General features: G+C 54.4%; 1 protein-coding gene across 2 annotated transcripts in view; it reads left to right on the top strand.

Annotated features, from left to right (window-relative positions):
• The first annotated feature begins 11,293 nt into the window (after positions 1 to 11,293).
• The window catches only part of CDH4 (cadherin 4), a 559,330-nt gene continuing 556,324 nt past the window's right edge, over positions 11,294 to 14,299 (top strand). For both annotated transcript variants that reach the window (XM_060120472.1, XM_060120473.1), the window contains exons 1-2: positions 11,294 to 11,350; positions 13,572 to 13,683. In XM_060120472.1, coding sequence (XP_059976455.1) covers positions 11,294 to 11,350; positions 13,572 to 13,683 — 169 coding nt within the window. The remainder of the gene's footprint in view (positions 11,351 to 13,571; positions 13,684 to 14,299) is intronic.

Here is a 14,299-nt window from a genome sequence, read left to right as displayed (position 1 = left end):
GTGGAGTCTTTAGGGTTTTCTACATTTGTGATCATGTCATCTGCAAACAGAGATAACTTTACTTCGTCCTTTCCCATTTGGATACCTTCTTATTTCTTTTTCTTGCCCAACTGCTCTGGCTAGGACTTTCAGGGCTGTATTGAATAGAAGTGATGAGAGTGGGCATCCTTGCCTTACTCCTCATTGTAAAGGAAAAGCTTTAGTTTTTCACCCTTGAGTATGATGTTAGCTGTGTGATTGTCATATATGGCCTTTATTATGTTGAGAGAGTTTCTTTCCATTCCTAGTTTCTTGGGAATTTTTACCATGAAAGGATCTTGAATTTTGTCAAATACTTTCTCCAAATCTACTGATATAATCATGTGATTTTCCCTTACTTCTGTTAATGTGGTGCATCACATTAATTGATGTTTGTATATTGAACCATCCTTGTATCCCAGGGACAAATCCCTGGGATGGATTATTCTTTTAATGCACTGTTGTATTCAGTTTGCTAGTATTTTGTTGAGGATTTTTGCATATGTTCCTCAGGGATAGTGTCTGATGAAAATGACTTTCTTGTGCCTTTTTCTGGCTTTGGTATCAGGGTACGCCAGCCTCACAAAATGCATTTGGAAGTGTTCTGTCCTCTTTAATTTTTTGGAAACGTTTGAGAAAGACTGGTGTTCTTTTTTCTTTAAATGTAGAATTCACCAGTGAAGGCATCTGCTCCTGGGCTTTTCTTTGTTAGGAGGTTTTTGGTCACTGATTCAATCTCCTGAGTCATTATTTGTCCGTTCCGGTTTTCTATGTCTTCTTTATTCAATTTTGGTAGGTTGTATATTTCTGGGAATGTATATGTTTCTTCAAAATTGTTTAATTTGTTGGTGTACAGTTGTTCATAGTAGCCGCTTATGATCCTTTGTATTTCTGTGGAATCATTGTAATGTCTACTTTTTCATTTCTGATTTTACTTATTTGACTTCTCTCTTTGTTTCTTAGTTTTTTTTCTTAGTCTAGCTGAAGTTTTGTCAATTTTGTTTGTCTTTCCAAAATAAAAACTCTTAGTTTCATTGATTTCTATTTTTTTAGGACTCTATTTCAATTATTTCTTCTCTAACCTTTACTATCCTTTGGTCTGCTAACTTTGGGCTTAGTTTGGGTTTTTTTGTTTTTTGTTTTTCTAGTTCCTAGAGGTGTGATGTCAGGCTGGGTTTGTTTGTTTGTTTGTTTGTTTGTTTGAGATGTTTCTTCTTTTTTCATGTAGCCATTTATCATTATAAATTTTCCTCTTAGTACTGCTTTTGCTGTATCCCCATAAATTAGGTAATGTTGTGTTTTTGTTTTCATCTGTCTCAAGACATTTTCTAAAATCCCTTTTGATTTCTTCTTTGACCCATTGGTTGTTCAGGAGTGTGCTGTTTAATTTCCACATATCTGTGAATTTTCCAGTATTCCTTCTGCTATTTATTTCTAGTTTCATTCAATTATGATCAGAAAAGATACCTGACATGATCTCGATCTTCTTAAATTTGTTAAGATGTGCTTTGTGACCTAATACATGATCTATCATGGAGAATACTTCATGTGTGCTTGAGAAGAATGTATATGCACTACCATGATCATTGCAGCATTATCCACAATAGCCAAGAGGTGGAGACAATCTACATGTCCATCCACTGAAAATGTGGTACATACAAACAATAGAATATTATTCAGCCTTAAAAAAGAAGGAAAACTACCATATACAACAACACAGATGAACCTGGAAGGACAAATACTGCATGATTCCCCTTACATGAGTTATCGAAAACAGTCAGATCCACAGAAATAGAGAGTAGACCAGTGGTTTCCAGGGCCTGGGGGGAAATGGGGAGTTACTGTTCAATGGGTGTAAAGTTTGAATAAGTTCTAGAGATCTCCTGTTCAACATGGAGCCCATAGTTGCCAATACTTTATTGTGTACTTGAAAATTTGTCTAGAAAGTAGATGTCATGTTAACTGTTCTTATCACAATAAAAAAAAAAAGAATGAATGAGCCAGTGAATGAATGAACTTGCATTCATAAAATGATAAAGATGGTCTCAGGAGCAGGGAGACAGGAAAGGTGGAGGGTGTGATACTGAGCTCGTTTCTGACTGAGCACCTGGGCTCCCGCTCCAAAAAGTGCTGCTCTCTGTTCACTATTAAGTTTGCTCCCTAAAATGGGACCACTTTGCACTCCGATGACTTGAAAAGTTGCCCTGGCAAAGGATGGGAACGGGGGCAGGGGTAGTCATCTACTAAACCCTACCCACCACTGGTTGCCGGTTTCCCCCAGGAAGTGATCTGTACCCCGACCTCCGTGCACACAGTTTGGGCTCAGCTGTGTAGGGCTGAGGCTCCCCTGGAGGTGGAAGAAGGCCCTGCGGGGGGCTTGAACTGGGCGACTGCCACTGGCTGCTACGTGCACCTGAGTGGTGTGACCCGACCAGAGCACACACTTCAGCGCAGAGCCCACCGCAGGGCCCCCGAGACCCTGGCCAGGACCCTAAACGTGTCTCTGTTGTTCCAGGGTCTGGGACTGCATTTGGCAAACGGCACGTCCCAAACGTCCGGGGCAAGGTGAGCTTGTAGAGCAGGGCCAGTCGGGACAGAGCCTCCTGATGCTGCTTGGGGAACAAACCACCTCCCCGGAGTCACCTTTGGAAAGTTTTGCTCCTTCCTCGGCCGTGCATCTGGATTACTGGGGAGCAAGCCTCACAGAGGCCACCCCTCCAATGCAGGGGTCCCTCGGCAGGGGCTCAGGCTAGTGTCACAGGGTCTGGCCTCCGATGTCAGGAAAACGAGGAATGATAGAAACACATCCCTGGCTTGGTTCCCACATTTACCATCTTAGAGATGCATTATACCCCATTTTCCCCAACAGATTTTCCCGTCACGGTGCATGTCTATGCAGGGAGCAATAACAGGCAACTAATGTCCCCAGTTCTCTCTGCGATCGCTCCAGACCCAACTCACCACAGCCGGCCAGCATCTCCCAGGAACCCTCTGGCCTCATCCCAGGCTGCTCAGTCTTTAGGAAAACACCAAGGCAGAGTCACAAGGAGGGACATGTAACCTGTATTTAGTCTCTTGAAATGCCTTGTTTCACTCTTTTTTTTTTTTTTTTTTGTCTTTCCCCTCCTCCTCCCCGTCTCCTTCTGGGGTTGGAGAAAACATGAGTAGAGATGCAAGACTGCCGTCTTGCTTTTCCCCTGCAAACAAGAGTGTGAGCAGAATGACGCATTTCATATGTGAAGTGGGGGACGTCAAAGGGCTTGCGTGCTGCACTGAGGCCTCCTGGGAACGGCTACTTCCTTCCGGCTGCATGAGGGAAGCAAACATCATTAGGGACACGGTTGGATTTCCAGGGTCCAGGTCCTGTGATTGCGGCTGAATCAACGAGATGCCTGGCTAACTCTGCTGTTGTGGAATGGCTGTTCCCTGCAAGCCCGGGATGAGCACACCCCTCCTCCCTCCTGCACATCAAAGGGCAGCAGCGGGACGGCCTGCGAGCTCACCTGCAGCACTGCTCCCAGTAGTGACGTTTCCTCCCTGTGTTTCACCCACGAGCAGCTAAGTGAACAGGCACTGGAGGCAGCTGGGGTGGGTCTGCGGCTCCCCAGCCTCGGAGGTGGGTGTGTTACAGTTAGTTATCCACTGCTGGGAAACAAATCACCCGTAACTCAGTGTCTTAAATCATCCACCTCCGACTGCATCTCACCATGTTGCGGGTCAGGAATTGGAACAGGAATTCTGTTCCACGTGATATCAACGAAGGTCCCTCGGAGCTACTCAGCTGGTGGATGGACTGGTCTGGAGGGTCCTGGGGAGCTTCGCTCATGAGGTGGGCACAGCTGGAAGGCCCCCTGAACACGGCTTTCTCAGCAAGGTGGCTTCAGGTGGTTAGACTTCTTACACGGCAGCTCAGGGGCCCAGAGGGGGGGGTCCCAATGGGCCCCCTGGGAGCTGCGAGGCTTCTTATGACCTAGTGTCAGAGGGCCCAGAAGTCATTTCTATCACGTTTGCCCAGACAAGTCAGGAAGGCCAGCCGGGATTCAGGGGAGGAGAGTCCAGCTTCACTTCTCAACGGAAAGAGAACAAAGAATTGGCTGCCATCTTTAATCTCCTACAGGCAGAGTGGCTGCTTTGTCTATAAGCCTCGTTTCTTCCTGAGTAAATGGGGATCACAATGGACCCTCTTTCAGAAAATGGGCATGAGAATAAAATGAGATGATGCGTTTAAACCACTTTGGCCCAGGAACAGGGTCAGTAGGGAAGGCTCTTCCTTCCTGGTTCCATCTGGACCATGGGAGTGGCTACTGCTGGCCAGTGATGCCAGCCTTCTTCCGGCTGCATTATCTCTCTGGCACTTTCACAATATTCCTCTGGACACTGAATTTCCAGTGCAGTAAATTGGCTCCTGGGTGGGGAAGGCCCTGGGGCCCAGCGAAGATCATTCTCTCTTAAGAGCAATGAGCATTTATTGGGAATGTGCCTTCCCCAGCAGTAATTCATAAACAAGAGAGCATTGAAATCCCCCGAAGAAGGAGACTGTTTACAAACGCAGAGTGCTTCCTGCTTGCCATCTCCCAAGTGGGAGAGGGTGAGGGCAACTTTGTTAACCGGTGTCTACACATCCCTGCTGTGAACAGTGCTCACCAGGGCTCAGGAGGCGACGGGCGTGACCAGCAGGGTCCACAGCAGGCGGCTCACGCGGGGCCAGAGGTTATCTCCCTGGAGGGGGCGGTGATGGGAGGGAGATGCCTGAGCACCACGACCACCGGCCCCACCCGCAAGCTCACGCCAAAGGCTGGGGGGGTAACCCAACCCATCCACCACCTCCAAAGTTGGGATCATAGACGCAAAGGACCACGTGAGTCAGGAAAGAAGCCGTTGGCTTACCTGAAATTCACGTTGGGGGGAAGTGGGAAAGAAGAGCCTGTAGTCTTCACTAGTTAAAAACCCAGGGGTGTCGGAAGCAGACAAGATGTCCTTAAATAGGCGAATGGGTAGTTAAACTGTGGAACATCCATACAACGGAGTGATAAAAAGATGTGGAGGAAACGTAAAGGTAAACGCACATTGCTAAGTAAAAGAAGCCAATCTAAAAGGGCTACATCCTGTACGATTCCAGCATCCTTCTCCACCAACCCACCCAGCACCTGCCTTTTCCTAGTGCAGCGAGGATCAGTCCTAGGCCATGTTCTACGGTAGGAGCCTTATTCCTGGGGATCATTTCTATGGAATTTAGCTTCAGAGCTGGGTCACCTGCTGCGTAGACCGGTGACCGTGTCTGTACTGTCCCCCCCACCGCCTCCTTTCTTTCTTCAGGGCTTTTCTCATTTCACACACAGAGCCCAGCAGCCTTGAGACCCTCCCAACCATCCTGAGAATCCCCTGCCGTACCCCACCTGGACAGGTGATACCCCTGCCACCTCCAGACCCCTGGCCACATTTCCCTCCCTCAAATCACGCATTCATTTGGCCGACCCATGGGAGTACCCTTTCTAGAAAGTTATCAGAAATCAAGTCACCAGAAGCCTCTCAAGATGGAAACATTCAGAAGTGGTTTCATGCCTTACCCTCTGGCGTGCATCCTAACTCAGCTGGGGACGTGGAGAGCAGAGTTGCTCAGGCCCTACCTGATATCAGCTCAGTGGGCATCGCCGGGGCTGGCTGGGCTCCACGCACCCATATTTTAAGACACTCATCAGGAGGTCCTGCGGCTTCAGAATCCCTGCCTAATCCCAAAGAAGTGAATCTCTAAGGGGGGTTGTGGTTTTGGAGCAGGTGGCTTCATCCATCTGCCTCTGCAGACTCCTCCATTCGAGCTTCAGCCACAGACCAAGAAGCAAAGGCAAATCGAGGGCTTGCTTCTTGAGGACAGGACAGCATCCCTGGCCCCCGCACTTAGCAGAGTGCCCCCACTTAGGCCTCCAAGGCACGTCCCACTGCACCTGCGCAGGGTGGACCAGGGCTGTCACCCCCTGCCAAGGAATCCAGCCACCTCTCAATAGCCCTGAGACGGGTGTTCTGGAGAAGGTGATCAGTGCTAACCCCCCAAAGTTCAGTAATAAAACCAGGTTAAATATAACTTGAAAGGATCCGACCACTGACTGTAGGTAGAAGCCGTTTCCCCGGGAACCCAGAAGAGCTGAAGCCAACAGGACATCATCCAGCTCAGAGCAGCTCATAATTCCAGGCAGATGTTTTAACTTGTAAAGGCCACTTCCCACTTCCTTTCCATTTCCTTGGTCTCTCCTGTGTTTTATTGCCACTCTCAGTCTGCTCATATTTCCAGCATCTCTCCCGTTTTCTCCTTCCCCTTGAATCTCATATTACCTATTTTACTGTTTAATTGGTTTCCTTTCCTCATTTGTTTTTATCATCCTCCTTGCGCGCCCTCGCCCACCCGCCTTCCTAACCCCTTGCTGTTAGCGCCTTCACGCTGAACCACCTCCTCTGGCCCCAGTTCTCATTCTTCTGCTCCAGAGTTTATGAGAAGAGAGAAGAGAAACCACCCGTGTTCCTTCCTCCTAGGCGTGGGGCACGTGTTCGGGTGCAGCAGCACCAGACCCCTCCCTGCTCCTCCGAGGTTGTCCAGAAGATGCTTCATCCCTCCCGGATTTTCTGATCATCCACTGAGACGTTTACTTATTCAGACATTTGCCCAGGCTGGGCTGGCACTGTCAGGGCTGGGGAGAGAGCTGTGGGTCAGGCAGAGGTGGCCCTGCTCCACTGCAGACATTAGACAAACCAAGAATCAGGTGTGAAAAGTCTTGTGTGAGTGGGAGGTGGTTCAAGCCCTCTGCTTGCTCCAGGCCTCAGTTTCCCCTTCTGTCTAATGGGGGTGTGTAGGAAGGTACCCAGACGCTCAGGAGAGCTGCTGATTCGAGCCAGAATTGTTGTCGCTGCTTTATTCATCCAGCCACTGGGGACTGGATCCTGGACTACGTAGGGAGAAGTGACTACATGGGGCCCCCTGCCCTCAGACTCTTGGAGTTTCGGGGGGTGGGGACATAAAGAAAAAACCTCCACGACAATAGGACAGTGGGACAGTGTGAGGTGTATCTGAAGTCAGAAGGCAGCCAAAGATAGCCCCTTGCCCCTGAAGAAAGGCCAGTTGGAGATAGAGAGAGGGGTCGCCTCCCACACGAAGGCTGGTGGGGTCCCGACAGAGGGCACAGTAGGGGCACAGGCACAGAAGCTGGAAGGACGCACGTGCTCCCTGACAGGGGTCCAGGGTGGTGGCGGGCTTGGCGTGACTGGCCTAAGGTGTGAAAAGGAAGACGATGGGGTGAGGCTGGGAACAGTGGGAAAGACCACCTCCTTTGTTCGTGAGGATTACAGGAGATAACAGTTCGAAAGCCCTCCCCCGCAGGGCCCTGCCCACCCTAAATATCAACACGTGTTAAGGGAGAGGTGATGTCAGTGAAAACAAAAACAGTAATAATAGCGGCTGTGAAGGGGGGGGGTTGCTGTGATGAACTGGGAGATTGGGATTGACATGTATACACTAATATATATAAAATGGATAACAAATAAGAACCTGCTGTATAAAAAAATAAATAAAATAAAATTAAAAAAAAAACCCAAATAATAATAGCGGCTTTTCTTTTTCTCCCCAGCATCAACCTTCTCCAGGGGTGAGAGTCAGTGGAACTGAAGGCAGAGAGCTATTTGTGCCGGCCTGTCTCTCTCTCTCTTGCTTTTTCCTTTAAGATTGTTCTTCTGGTTTCCGTGCTGGGAGGTTTTCTCGGGCGGGTGGCAGGCTGATTGCACTCTTTTCTGTAGCGCCTGAATATCTTCAATTGTCCACAAAGATTCTGTTTTATTCAAGGGACCTGCCTTTTGCTAACTTCTTCCTGCTTTCTTTACAAAACAGTTTTTTGTCTAACATTGAAGTATCTAAAAAATAATGATAAATGCAGGAGAAACAAATTAACATCAGATGACAAGGCAGGGAAGAGTAGCCCCCCCGATGCAAGCATTCGGTTTGCTTCCAAAGCTGAAGCCCTTCCCACCAGCATCCTCAACAAGGAGCCTTAGCAAACATCTGCAGGGCCATCACAGTCAAGAGGAGACGGTCACTCACAGGCTACCCTCTCCGTGGAATTTTCTTAATCTCTCTTAGAAACAAAAACATGCTCTTCTCTGGGGGCTCTACCCAGCAGCCTGAGAGGATATCTCCTCAACAGGTGGGCTTAGCCTGCTGGCAGCGGGCAGAGCCGGGCGGCTGGAGCCCTCCCTCACGGCAGCTGTGTCTCCAACCCCAGCTCCGCCCTGAAACACCCAGATTCAGTAGGTCCAGGCTGGGGCCCAGGAAGTAGCATTTGTAGATGCTCCCAGGAGCCGCCTGTGGCCTTTGGGTAGGCCAGTGGTTCTCAAACACTAGTGTGCGTGAATATCAACCTAAGAGGCTGTTAAAAGGCCAGGTCCTGGGCCCCATTCCCCAAAGCTCCAGGTCAGTGGGTCTCAGGTGGAGCCCAGGAGTCTGCATTTTTCACAAGCCTCGCTAGGATTCTGAAGCAGATCATGTGAGGACAGAGGTGGGCTGGAGGGAGGGTCGGTTCCCATGCAGACTCCCATTCAGGAGGCCTGGCGTGTGGCCTGAGGGTCCTCATTTTCAACAAGTCCCTGAGGGGAGTCGGTGCTGCTGCTCTGAGGACCGTCCTCTGGAATCCACTGCCCTGTATTTCAGACCGTCTTTTCCTTCCTCTCAGTGTGCCCTCTGCTTCATTCACAGCAAGCCTGATAAACCAATGCTCTCTGCTGGACTTGCATCAGTTACTGCAGTGTTTCTGAAACCATATTCCTAAACATGTGAGTTCCCATAAGACATCATATTCAGTATACTGTGTACGAGGTCTCCTCCAGCAAATGAGTTTGGGCAAGAAAAATGCTCCCCAGGCCAGGGGTGCAGGGCCGGCGTGAGAACGCTGGTCCTTCAGCCTCCACCTGGCCTCCCCACGCCTCCCCCTCCCCTGCCCAGGGGAGCAATGAGTATGACAGCAGACCCCACTCTGGAGTCAGGATGGCTCTAGGAGTTAATTCACACAGAGCTCCCCCGTGTGCACCTCCCCCAAGGCTGATTAGAGTCAGGATGGGCCTTCCAGGTCTGCATGTCATCACGCACTTCAGTGGACTCAAGACTCTCAGACACTCAGCGGCAGGAGACGGTGGGAGGGGGAGGGGGAGGGGGAGGGGAGGGGAGGGGGAGGGGAGTGGGAGTGGGAGGGGGAGGGGAGGGGAGGGGAGGGGGGAGGGGGAGGGGAGGGGAGGGGGAGGGGGAGGGGGGTTCCCCCAGTGTTTGGGCCTCAGGACCCCGCGACCCAACACCACTTTTTTTGTAATTTAAGTTGGCACACGTGTTTGCACGAAGCAGTTTCAGGAATCACAGCAGAGCAAGTGCTGGGTTCTGGAAGTCTCTCCTGAGAGCGATCTCCATCATACTCGGACCTTCTGAAGACAAAGGCAGGTCCCAGTGATGGACATTTCAGAACTATTGCAAGGACCGTGGCCGGCCTCTGTCAGCTCCCTGCTGTGATGAAGTACCCTGAGTAAGTGGGGAATTGGAGAGGTCTTTGAGAGGTGTGAGCACAGCGCTGAGGAGTGGAACTTCTCCCAGCGTGGGTCTTGGGTGGGTCTGTCCATGAAACGTCACTGGTGACAAAGGATCTGTGCTGAAGTCTGAGCATAAAGATGAGCCAGGCACACTCAGCCACGTACAGGGGCACCCTGGCCCTATCCCGCCAGGCTGGGAACCGATGGGGCTCTGGCCAGGTGTGGCAGGCCGTTACTGATGCAGTGTCCCCTTTAACTGTCACACAGTTACTGGGCGAGAAGCCACAAGTCGCTGTGCTCTCAGATACACACTTGCCTTGCCCCCCTGCAGTTGTCTAGACTCTGACTTCCTTCAGTCCAAGGCAGCACGCTAACCAGCAGGCCCCCCAGCCCAGGTGCAAGCGTTCCAGGGTAGGGCAGGGCTGTGCTACAGCTCTCCTGCTCTCCTGCCCAAGTTGGCTCTGACCTTGGAGCTCAACAGTTCAGTCTTCTTCCTCCTCCTTTGCAGCATATTTCTTAAACCAGAACTAATGTATTCTGGACACAGAGCTCTCCAAACCAAGACAAAGAAAATTTGAAATATCTGAGCAAACAAAACCACTTTTCTTAAAATCTCCAAACCAAAAGGGAACGTGCAGAAACATTTACTCACTTTCCAAGCTGTACATATTTTTCACTTGATGAGCCCTTAAAGAAGTGTCCCCCCAGTTCAGAAATCACCCAAGCAGGGCAGATAGCGCTGCCTGGCCTGTCCGGCTGACGCTCCTGACCGCTCTTCTGCGGGGGAATTTCTGCCTTTCCTTCTTGGAGCCTCTAATTTCTTTCTTGGCTTCTCAGGCCTAACAGTGTATTTTGATGCACAAACAGGAATGAGCCCCTTCCTTGGTCCTTAAGGGTCCACCACAGCCAGGGCCCAGACCTGGAGCTTTCCCTCACCCTAGGTGTCTATGCAGCCTGCAGGCCCTCTCTCTGCACTTTCCGCTTTCCTAATCGGCTGGTCTCTCAGGGCTAATTCCTGGGAGCCCAAAAGCTGTGCAAGGCCAGGAGGTGGGCCTGGGTCAGGAGAGTTAGTGGGAAGACACCTGAAGCATACAGGACGGATGGGGGTGCCTACCACCACTGCAGGCCCAGGCAGGAAGCTGGATTAAGGCATCAGGGTCTCCCCATCCCGAAGGCGTACCCATAGTTTGGGATCTGGGACCACCATCCCTTGTTCAGACCTCACAGCTCCCCCCGCCCCTTTTTCCCCAGTAGACTTTGTATCCTCGGCCCCTTCGGCTGACCCGGGTTCCAGATGCCCTGTCCGGGCCGGTGGTACGGTGGGGCGCGGCGGCTGGGCGGGGACGCGGGGTGCGCGGGTGCGGCGCGGAGGGCGCGGCGCCTTTAAGGCCCGCGTCAGGCCGAGCGAGCGCAGGGGCCGGGCGGCGGGGCGGGGCCTCGGCTGGGCCGCCGCGCGGCTTCACCTGCAGTTCCGAACGCGCGGAACAGAGGCGCGGGCGGCTGAGAGGCCGGCGGACGCACCCGCCTGAGGGAGCCCGCCGCCGGCCGGACTTGGCCTCGCTCCCGGAGCCGGGCGGCAGTCGCGGCGGCGCAGCCTGGCTGGAGGCGCTGGGCCCGCTTGAGCGGCGGCGGCAGTGATCGGAGCGGCGCGACCGGGGCGGCGGCGGGGAACGGGCTCCGGGCGCCGGGCATCGGGCGGGCGCCGGGGCGCGGCGCGGCGGGGAAGATGACCGTGGGCTCCGGCGTGCTCCTCGTGCTGCTCTCGCTCTCCGGCGCGCTCCGGGTAAGTTGCCTCGCGTCCGGGCCGCTCGACAGCCCAGGCAGCGCGGGGCCGCCCTCGGAACCGGCGGGGCGCGCACTCGCCCGGCGGGGCTTTCCCGGGCTTCCCCGGCCCGCGCCGGGCGTCCCCGGCGCGCGCACCGCTGCATCCAGCCGGCTCCCGCGCTCCGCGAAGCCGCCTGCGGTCGGCGGGAGCGAGGAGCCGCCGGGTCAGCGGGGAGCGGCGGTGCGGTGTGGAGTGCGGGACGCGGGGAGCTCTGCCCGAAGCGGACCCGCCGAGCATCCCTCAGCCACCCCAGGTCCGCGGCCGCTGCCCCGGAGCTCGGCTCTCCCGCGCTGGGGCAGGCTGCCCGCTGGTGGAGCCGGCGAGCCCTCCGTCGCCCGCTCGCCGCGCTCCTCCGGAGTTGGCGAGCCCAGCCCGGGCCAGGGCTGAGGACGAGGGGAGCTGGCGGCGACCGGCCGGAAATCAGGGTGTTGGGGACACCCGGTCTGGCCGCCCCTGCTGGGGGCCGGTGCTCCCGGCGCGGCGCCGCATCCGTCCTCGTTTTCTGGGTGCTGGCAGGGACCGCCGCTGCTGGTGGGCGGCGGATGTGCACCGAGGGGCAGTCTCGCCGCGGACTTCCCTCGGCGCCTGCTGCAGCCAGTGTTCGGCGGGGCCCTCGCGGCTCGGAGCGGGGCCGGAGAGCCAGGCGCCAGGCAGGAGCAGGGTGAGGTGCACCCGGGAGCGCGGTCCGGGCGCCCGCCTTCTTCCTGCGGAGCCCCGCGAGCTCTGTCCCCAGCCCTGCGCTGCGCCTGCAGGGTGCAGGTCCAGAGGGCAGCGTGCAGGCTGCGCCGGGGGGCGCCCCTGGGGTAAGGCAGCGGGGCCAAGAGAGTTGCAGGAACCCCCTCTCGTGGCCGATCGGCCTCGCTGCTCCTCCAGGGCCTCGCTGTTGTAACCTCGGAAATAAACAAGTGCCCGCGGCCGGAGGCCCGCTCTGAGGCTCGGGGCGCTTGGGTGCGCTCGACCCACGCCCGGGCGGGTGGAAACTTTCCTGGGCGAGTTAGCTATCCTCGGGCTTCGGTCCTATTTGGAGCTTCGTTCCCGAGGCACGGAGCCGCGGTGTGGAGCTTTACCCGAGGAGTGACCCCGCGCCCTGCCCTTCCTCCCCTTGGTGCTTTTTGATGAGGGCGCCGCGCCCAGGCCGGCGTCAGGGTCCCTGGAGCTCCGGGCTGGGGCAGCCTCCGGAGCCGAGGACGGGCGGGCGGCGGCGCGCAGGCCTGGAGGAGGCGGGGAGGTGCGTTCTGCTTGGTGGCCCCGCGAAGGCACGACTGCGGGGTTCGGGCTGCGCCCCTGCTCCTGCGCTCGCCGCGGAGCCGGGAGCTGTGGCGCTCCTTCTTCTGACGCGGGGCTGGCTTCCCGTCGCACATGCAGCCTCTCCCTCCATTCCCCATCCCTACGCCGCTGACCTAACTGCCACTCCCCGCAGCCTGGGAGGGGCTCTTCGCCCACCTCCACACTTCCCTGCCCTCCCGGCGACCAGGGTTCTAGACCTCCCGCTGGGCAGGATAGCCCAGGGTGCTCCGGGGGACAGGACAGGAGGACACCCACCTTCTTTGGTCAGTTAGGGAGGCTCTGGCCTGATTAGGCTGGAGATGAGGGCTCCAAGAGTGGACACGCGTCCAAGAAGTGGAGGGGGAGGACTGGAGGGCGGGCGGAAGCCTCGCCCGCCTCCCCGCAGCCTCCCCGAGAGCCAAACTCCGAGGTGGAGCTGAGTCTTGGAGAATCTCCTTTCCTGCCCTGCCTCTCTCCTTCCTCCTGGCCACCACAGGGAGGAGAAGGCCGCCGGCCCACCTCAGCCCAAGCCTGAGCACTGGGGTGGGAGGGTGACATGGCCCTGGCAGGAGCCTGCTCCCTTGGCCGCCCCTCCTCTGTGTCTTCATTTGCTAACTGCTGGCTCTGCTGCTGGACAGTCCTCAGACCTTCCCTTCTGCCACGTGTGGGTGAGGCCCTGACAGGCCCTCAGCCTCGCCATCCGCCGGCCCTCCCTCCCTGCTGCATGCCCTCTGTCTCCGGCTAACGTGGAGACCACAGGGCCAGACCCCAGATTATGTCTGGGTGGAGGCTCTGGTGGACCAAGGCTTGTCATAGCTGGAGACCTTGCATGCAGGAGGCCCGATTAAACGTGGGTTGGATGCAATTTCTGTGAACCTGTGTTTTTTCTGACCTCTCTTGTTTTTGTTCCCAGGCCCACAATGGAGATCTTACAGCCAGGGAGACCTGCAAAGCTGGATTCTCTGAAGAAGATTACACGGCATTAATCTCCCAAAATATTCTGGAAGGAGAGAAGGTCCTCAAAGGTAAGGCAGACGTGGAAATGAAATGGCATACCATGCTCTGGATTAGGGAAACATTACCACCCACAGAAAAAGAGGCTCGGCTGGCTTTGAGCCAGGCTCTTTGCAAAACCATGGTGGAGAGGTCAGTGGAGGTGCAGCTCGGTCGACCTAAATGGCCTTTTGCATCACAGGTGAATGATTCAGAATCCCTGTCATTTTTGAGTGAGGTGAATCATTTCCTGGGCAACAAACTGGAATTCGGATGTAGCGTCACCCAAATAATGTGCAGAGAGAGAGACCTTCTTACCAAGTATTTTTGTGTATGAAATTCTGGATTCTTAAATTATCCCTGCTTTGAAATGCATGATAAAGCAGACGATGTTGTTGGGGATGCAGTAAATAAGCCCACAGACGTTCTGTTCGCAAATGTGGCATGAGTTTTCATTACTGTCCCACTGACAGCACGGAAACACACGTGCAGTAGGGAGCTGCCAATTAGCTTTATTGTAACCGCAGGACGATATCCACGTTTGTGACGGGGAAGTCAGAGGCAGCTTCGGAACTCAAATGACAATAGATCATTCTGCATATCAACCTGTTTCCCTCTCAAGACAAACTAACTAACCTTTGTATTTGC

This window comes from Mesoplodon densirostris, chromosome 16, assembly GCF_025265405.1.
Source record: "Mesoplodon densirostris isolate mMesDen1 chromosome 16, mMesDen1 primary haplotype, whole genome shotgun sequence".
Classification (NCBI taxonomy): Eukaryota; Metazoa; Chordata; class Mammalia; order Artiodactyla; family Ziphiidae; genus Mesoplodon; species Mesoplodon densirostris.
Note: the sequence above shows the minus strand (reverse complement) of the source record. Positions and strands in the feature narration are given on the sequence as shown.